Raw genomic sequence first — 8,792 nt, 5'->3', positions numbered from 1 at the left:
CCGAGGCGTTAGCCACACGAACTTAAATCGGAATTTTGATTTGGACTACACCGATAAAATGCCCGTGGAAGAGTGGACAATAACAAAAAGGCGCTCACAGTGCGAGTTTGAGAGCCATTTTGATAGAAATGTTTGCTCGCCCGGCAAACAACAAGACTCCATGTTTTATCGTAATCGACAAGTCACGTATAGTACGATCTACTCGGGTGGCTTGCCAAGCCTACCGTATGATTCATACAATACGCCTCAACAACATCGGGCTTCATCGGACAGTTTCAATATGGGTACGGCTTGGCCAAGTCGACACCCTCGGAGCAGTCCAAACATGGACTACAGTTGGGAACATTGTAGTACAACTAGTTCCACAAGTAAACCCGTTGAGAACCGAGAGTTAACAGCGAGGCAGGGTGGTTACAGGGACTCTTTATTGTGGCCGACCGATCACGAAAGTCGACCCTCATCGATTGCAGCCGCGACGCGTACTACACTAGGCGACGTATGTTGTTCATATCCGCCCAAACACACACCGCTGAGAGAACCGATTAAGATGGACACACACGACGATATAAAACCCTGCCCAGCAGTGATCGACAACTACCCATCCAAACCGAAGCTCTCAACCCCGTCGGATCGTGTTTCTCCTTGCTTCCTCGAACTGAAATCCTCTACGAACTTTCTGAAAAGCGCAAGCGAAGGGGAAACGAACATGAATATGGCCGACAGCGACCGTCACGAGAGCAGAAAATCGGAATATCACTGGCTTCGATTTCAAGAACCGATCACTCCGACACCGACGTCGTTCGATCGCGATCCTTTCTCGTTCGATTCGATGCACACGAATAATCCGACCAAAGTCCCAAGGGGCGAAATGCAAATTCCTTGTATGCAGAATTGTGATTACGATACCAATTTGATTCCTGTATATGGCGACCAAGCAGGTACCTCGACGACGGCCAACGGCTGCAATTCTCTGAAACAGAACCTTTGTAATCATAGCATCAACATTACCCTGACCTACAGCTAACTCGGGGTTCATACCTTCAGTTAGGGTTTTATGTAATGGCTGACAAACAAGGTTTTGTTCTTATGGAGGGTTTCAAAGACACTAATGAACTTTGCTCGTCTTTAGTATCAGCAGAATTTAAAAGACGTTTCAATCCTTTGACGCATGGGTTTTCAGACAAGATTAACATTTTTGATCCACCTAGAGATTAAACTCGTAATCTCTTGAACCGATCTTACTACTGAGCCATGCCCAAATGAAATGCATTTATATATATAATTTATTTTAGCAATGATGGACAATTTATTCATAAGGGTAACAGCTCGTGCAGTAAAAACATTGCCTCCATCCTCTCTATTTTTTTTTTAAATCTTGTCTTGAGACCGATTTTAGTTTTGCTCGTCTTTAGACCATCGGCAAGTCTTTCAAAATCTGTTTGTCTGACTCATGCGGCTTCAGCTTTTGGCTAGAAGCAAAGTGCAATGTCCCTTCTGATGCTGCGTGTAATCTCTTCCATTCTCAGTCAGGTGGGAAGACATCTTTCTAGACCGGGCATTTGGATTTTTTCCCAAATCCAGAGTACCTCTTTTTGAGGAATTTTATTCCACCCTCCAAATTATAAAACAACCTTATATCTGTCCGCGTGAAGAGGCAAGTAAATGCGGTTTACTTTCACATTTTGAGTGCAAAAAAAGAAGAGAGAGAGAGAGAGAGAGAGAGAGAGAGAGAGAGAGAGAGAGAGAGAGAGAGAAAGAACACGTATTGGCCACAATGGTGATATATAATTTACTAAATAAAAGAGAAAGATGAGTCGAAGTAAATAACGTTTGTTAGAATTTATAAACACATACCTCATGTTATCTATTGATTAAAAAATATTCATCCAACATAGAATAAACTGCAACCTGATATTTAAGTACTTATTTATTGCCGACTTTTATTTCGGTTAATTTATTTTCATTTATTTTTTTAATCATGAAAAAAGATCGAATCCGATCCATAAAATAAATCCTTATCCATCCAAAAACAGTTTCCAAAAAATCTATTTATATTCAGCTTTAATATAAATTACCTGTTTCAGGTATTTTTTTTACTGGTTTGGGAGAACGATGGCCTTAAAAATAATAATAAAAAAATAAAAATAATAAAAAATAATAATAATCATTATTATTAAATTTCTGAGAAACATACCAACTGAGTGCAATAATTTTAATAATTCCTGACGCTTGTGAAAATATTTATAACTGATTATTAAACTTACTCTTATTTAAATTCTTATTTATGAAATGAACTCCTTTTGAATGCCTGTTAGGCCAAACAACACAGACTGTGTTCTATTATTGTGAAATAATTAAAGAAAAATATACTCGGCAAAAATTAAAAATAATTCATCCGGTGTAATTAAATCTGTATCCATGTAAATGGTTAACCTTTTCCATTGTGGATATTTATTTATTTGAATCCTAACTTTGTGTTTGCAATACTTATCGTTTTGCGGGGAATTAAAAAGGCCACTCATCCATTAATTATAGGATAGAATTTGTCATCGAAGTCTTTACTTTTGTGAAGGTAAAATTGCTTTGTTTTTTTTTTCTATGACCGTTAAATTATGTAACTTAAATCTATTAATTTAGGAGTAACTAATATTGAAACTTAATAACATACAATAAATTTTTGAATTATGTACTAAAAATGTTGGTTATGATCCAAGGTCGCGTTAGCATCTTCCGGCAGTTTAAGATAATCAATCAGCCGGAAAAGGTGCTTCAAAAACCGACGCAAACACTGTCAAACGATAAATTAAAAACGCCGAGAACCAAACTTAAACACAAGAAGACAAGACTTACTGTAATTTTACTTATATGAAAGATATATTTTTATTACTTTCCAGAAAAGTATATCAAAAAATATTTTTCAACAAATGTTTTAAAGAAATGTTTTTAATACAAAATCTTTTAAACAACTATGGGAGAATATTATTGTTTTTATTTTTATGAGAAGTATCAAAGAATCTTTTTTTCATTTTTTTTTTTTTTGCAGAAAAAGTTTCAATAAAACAAGTTTTTTTTTGTAGCGATAAAAACATTTCTTTTTCATGGAAACAACTATGATCAAAAACTTTTCTTTTTTCAAGAATAGTATCAGAAAATGTTTTTCTTATCCTATTTACGAAAACATCATTGGCTAAGCTAATTGTCGATTGGCCAATCGCATCAGTTGTTTTTCCTACAACTTACCATAAACTACCAACGACGCCAACGCGAACTTGGATTAGGTTCTGGATTAGTACCAATTCTTTCTGTGCTTTTTCACATGAATTACTATATGCAATATTGCTATTAAAAAGAAAAATAGTACAAAAAGTTTTAAGGTGTCTATACTTGTTAGCTTAAAAACACAGTACACTAAAATTAATCCAATATTTCTTTTTTTAATAAAAAATAAATTCAAATTTTATCGATAAACCGTTTTTCGCCGCCATTTTCGGCATTGTTAAGACCAGGGGAAATACTTTCAGCTTTTGTGAGTGCTGGTTCGTTATAATTCGACTTCAAATAAATGGATGTTATGCAAAAACACTATTACATACTTGTCATGTCAAAATTAGCGAAAATTCCAAAAGAAACTACCAAAAATGATAGAGTACAAAAATAATTAAAGTAAAAATAAAATTTATCGAATTATAAAATTTCATTGTATTTGTTGAAAACTTTTTAAAATTCGACAAAGTAACAGAAGTCTATGATTTTGATAAAATAATTGTAATACGCTATTTTAAAATAGAAAATGGCAGACCACTAATATGTTTGTTTCACATTTTGTAAAACTAGTTCCAGAAAAATATTTTTTGTAATTTTTATGAATTGCGACATGATAAGTAAGCAGGTAATAGGGTTTTCACCTTAATTTCAATTTTTGAAATTTAATTATGTTGCAAAGTATAATATTATTTTTATGAGATAGTAGGAAGTATAAATCTCACTTATCACTGTAGTAATGGCGGTGAGAAACGGTTTATCGATAAAACATGAACGTATTCATTTTGGAATCAAAATACTGGATGAATTTTTGCGGGCTGTATTTTTACTCTAACAGGTAAGTACATGATGAAGTTTTTTGTACTATTTCTTTTTAACAATAATATTCCATGTATACTGATTCATCATTGGCAAATTACAAAGAAACGTATTATTTGGATTATTTGAACCATTGTTCTCATTTTGAGTGTTATTCGCACAATGTTTCCATTGATACGACTTCCGATCTTCCTTAGTTGTATCTTGTCGGACTCAAAAATGTCGACGATCACCTACTAAGCAGATCTGTACAGAATTTAACACAACATAATAGGATCAGTTATATATATATATATATATATATATATATATATATATATATATATATATATATATATTATTGATGAATCATCCGCAGATATTTTTATATTGTTATTTTCTTATTTTATTGATACTCTATATAAGAACCAAAAACAATTTGTTGAGCTTTGCATTATCCCGATAAGTCTCCTCTTAAATAATCGATCATATTCTTATTCTTTTAGCCCTCATATATATATATATATATATATATATATATATATACTTTATATATATGTTATATATATTTTATATATATTATATATTATATATATTATATATGTACATTATATATATATATTATATGCATATATATTATACACACACGCACACACATACATATATATATATTAATCTATCTGCAATAATAAATGGTGATAAGTAGTAAAATTGTATATTGTACTTCTATAAACAAAAATAGTTTAAAGACTACCAAAATCCGTACAAGGATTATATTTAATTGCTAGTGATGTAGTGGATAAAGTACTGGGTAAAATTCAGTTGTAAGTTGCATACTTTTGCAGGTTGGAGATTGAATCATCAGTGCGGGCAATACTCAAAAATAAAATTGTGAATTACTTAGGGCTTCTACCCAGCCATGGCTCGCGGAACGAGAGTATGTTACCTTTGTGGATTAAATAAAGATTAAATAAATATTGTGGATTAAATAAAGATTAAATAAATATTGTGGATTAAATAAAGATTAAATAAAGGGAGCTGTTTTAAATTACGTGCAGATTCCCAAGTCTGGCCGAAAGATTTCCGAGTTCGACAGACCGATTCCTAAGTCTGACCAAGATACACCTGAAGAATGTCGGGGGTTACATCGGTCGAAACGTTGTGCGAATAACACTCAATATGAGAACAGTAATCCGAATAATCCAAATAATAGGAATGATCAATCCTCATTTCAGAAACATAAACATATTTATTTATTTATTTATTTATTTATTCACTTTGTATTAAAAAAAAAACCCTGTTAATAAAAGAAGGAATGAAATATTATGGCGTATTGTTGACGCCACAAATTCACTCAACCACTAGAATGTCCATTCAGCACGGTCAAAAAGGACTGACATTGTTGGCGCTGAATATTTGCTCAAAACTGTGTAATGTATAAAGCCTAATGTATTTTTATACTACAAATAAAAAAATTTTTTAAATATAATTTTTGTTTTGTGATTCCATTCATATTTTGCGTGCATGTTGAACAATTGAAGGGAGCAAGAACTTACATAAGCCAAAGATTTGTCCCTCCCATCAAAGCCAACAGAGTAGAGGCCATATTTGAAATGAGCTCTTCCCTGTTGACTGTGGTATATTTCTGGTCCTGCGAAGTTCTAAAAGGCCCCACCCTCCCAGTCTTTACATTCTCCCTTTGATAAAGGTTTAGTTTATTGCTGATCGCTTGAGGCGCATCTACCGGGGAATGCCGGGTATAAAGAAATTTCCTAGAGGTTTGAGAATTACTTTTGTTTCATGTTATTCTAATTTTGTACATATGATCATTGCACATCGGAGACAGGGGTGCCGGTCACTGCTTTCAAGACAACTCTGACGATTGCAAGCCACGTCTTCAGTTGACCACCGCTCTTCTTGCGCCATCCTGGCAGCGATGTTGGTGCTATTGCCTTGTAAATCAATCCAGCTAGTGAACGACGAAAGGCGTGGCCAAATCATCGGAGCCTCCTATTAAGAACTGCTTCCTTAAGTTTAGGAAGGTTAAGTCGTGTGTAGATTCTGGCAGTTAGGACTAGACCGGAGATACGAATCCCGAGAATGTGCCGAAAAGATATCAGCGATCAACAAAAACAATGAAAACAAGGGGGGAAAAACGCTTATATCACGGAGAACACAACCTTAACTATTTCCAACCACATGCGTCAAGCGGCATCTCCTAGACATTAATATATTACCTTTAAAAAGAATCTACGGATTTTTAATAAATCTTTCTTGTTGATAACAACATGAGATGGGAAAAATATTCTGAAGAAGGCGTATTACGCCAAAATTATAAATAATCTTAAACAACTAAATGTTTTTTTTTTATTTGGCAAAATTTTTTTTTTTGGTTTCAAACGTATAGCATACGTATTTTATTTTTAAAAACTAAAGAATTCAGTATGTTCTAAGATGAATTACAGATGCCAAATCTGGGGATATACTCGCGAGAGCACAATCTTTATTGCGATGACAAGCATCAAAACCAACCTCACAATCTAGTGGGGGATAATCCTTTTTTATACTGAAAAGATCTTGCTAGACTTCTCTCTCTCTCTCTCTCTCTCTCTCTCTCTCTCTCTCTCTCTTTACTCTACCATTATTTCTAAAGGTGTTCGTCCCCTCTCGAGATCTCAAAGGTTATGTCGTCTTCCACGAGATCTCGAACGTTATCTCGTCTCCCTCGTGATCATTCTCTTTCTCTTTTTATGACCCTTCTTCCCAACCGGTGACGTCACTTCGCATGCATTTATATACGCCCATCCACACTGTTACATTTATTTCCCGTTATGACGGGAGATAATTCCACGAGTACTTCCTATTACCAGCCGTGGCATCACTTGTGTGACATAGAACGTTCTCCACACCTTTCACGAGATCTCGAACGTTATCTCGTTCCGTGCTCCGCGCCTTTCTTTCTCTTTTATAGTTTTTTTTCTTTACCCGTGACATCATTTCGCATGCATCCGCTTTATGTTACAGCCCTAAGTGTTTTTAAGCAGTCGTTAGTGTAAGCAGATAGATGATTAGGATTACTAGCAGAAATATACGACCAGAAGGAGCATATTTCTGCTGCACTGAAAAGATATAATGAAAGAATATATAGTAGACTATTCCCAAAGGAAAAGGTAATGCCTGGGAAGATGATCTCATGACAAACGAAAATATATTACATTACCCCTTCATAAAAAAAAAAATAAAGAACAAGTTAATACCTGTGAGGGTGGTATAATGACAACGGAACAGATACTACACTTTATTTCAAATGATAGAAGTAATAATATAGCTTCGTTTTCAGACAGATAAATAACAAATTTCGATTAGTAATCGATAGTTCAATAATTCAGATAATAGAATTTGTAGTAGAGTTTTGCTTTCAGAAATATGATGGACTTTATCATCGATTTCGACGCATTAGCTTCCGTCGCAACAACTAAGTTTATATATCATTTAATTGGAATTTATTATTGAGATGAGTATTATTTATTAATTTATTTATTGCGGACTATTATCCTCACCGGTAGGATTGAAACCGCTATCCTCAGACAATTCTCACCTGGAACTGTAGAGATTCAACGTTACTATCCACTGCGCCACGGGCCCCAAAGAGCAATAAAGGTTGGATTTTTTGGTCTTGTAAATCCACGTTTGTTTACTATCAGATCTTCTATGGTCGGGTGAGAATTGTCTGAAGATAGCGGTTTCAATCCTACCCAAAGCCGGCCAGAGGCTTACTTGACCAAAAACGTGGTGAAACTATGGATGGCAGTAATTGCTGAGAATGCAGTTAGGAGATTCGAAGTTCCTATCCCGCCGCGGTTACCACCTGACGAAGGCCAGAGGAATAGTTGGCCGAAACGTACTGAAACAACTAAGAAAAGATGAGGATAATAGCCCGCAATAAATAAAATTAATAAATAATACTCCTCTCAATGATGAATTCCAATTAAATAGTATACTCCAAATTTTGTTTTGAAAACTTGAATTTTGTCTGGAGAAGGCCTTGAAAAACTTTGAAAAGTCTTGAAACTTCCTTGAAAATGGACATTGAAAATCTGTATGAATCCTGAATAATAATAATAATATGGTCGGGTGAGAATTGTCTGAAGATAGCGGTTTCAATCCTACCCAAAGCCGGCCAGAGACTTACTTGGCCAAAAACGTGGTGAGACGACAACAACTATGGATAGCAGTAATTGCTGAGAGTGCAGTTAGGAGATTCAGAGTTCGTATCCCGTCGCAGTTACCACTTGACGAAGGCCAGAGAAATAGTTGGTCGAAACGTCGTGAAACAACATCTAAGAAAGATAGGGATAATAGTCCGCAACAAATGAATTAACAACTAAGAAAATCTACACAGATGATTTGTTTATAGTGGTGAAGGCTATGTGTAGAACCATCCACACTTTTTGGTATAACTGCTAACCTTTGTCGGTGCAGATAACTGCCACAGGACAGAATATACAGTAAACCACAAGGTTTTTACATCAGCGTTACCCTCTTCTAGATGCATGCCTTTACATCTCTCCCAGTGAATTGATGTGCCCCCGGATACCAACCTGGAAATTTCTACGATTCGGCGCGATATATATATATATATATATATATATATATATATATATATATATATATATATATATATATATATATATATATATACAAGTTAGAAAAGCATTTCATCCAAGGCATGA

At 34.6% G+C, this 8,792-nt stretch overlaps 1 protein-coding gene across 1 annotated transcript in view; it reads left to right on the top strand.

Annotated features, from left to right (window-relative positions):
• LOC145297009 (uncharacterized) overlaps positions 1-1,714 on the top strand; it is an 8,948-nt gene extending 7,234 nt beyond the window's left edge. The window contains exon 5 of the mRNA XM_080143230.1: positions 1-1,714. This exon is cut by the window's left edge and continues 331 nt beyond it. Coding sequence (XP_079999356.1) covers positions 1-1,024 — 1,024 coding nt within the window. The 3' untranslated portion in view covers positions 1,025-1,714.
• The last annotated feature ends 7,078 nt before the right edge of the window (positions 1,715-8,792 follow it).

Source organism: Euprymna scolopes, chromosome 17, assembly GCF_053919585.1.
Source record: "Euprymna scolopes isolate OS-2025 chromosome 17, ASM5391958v1, whole genome shotgun sequence".
In the NCBI taxonomy this organism is placed as follows: Eukaryota; Metazoa; Mollusca; class Cephalopoda; order Sepiida; family Sepiolidae; genus Euprymna; species Euprymna scolopes.
The sequence above is the reverse complement of the archived record's forward strand: the minus strand, read 5'-3'. Positions and strand labels throughout refer to the sequence as shown.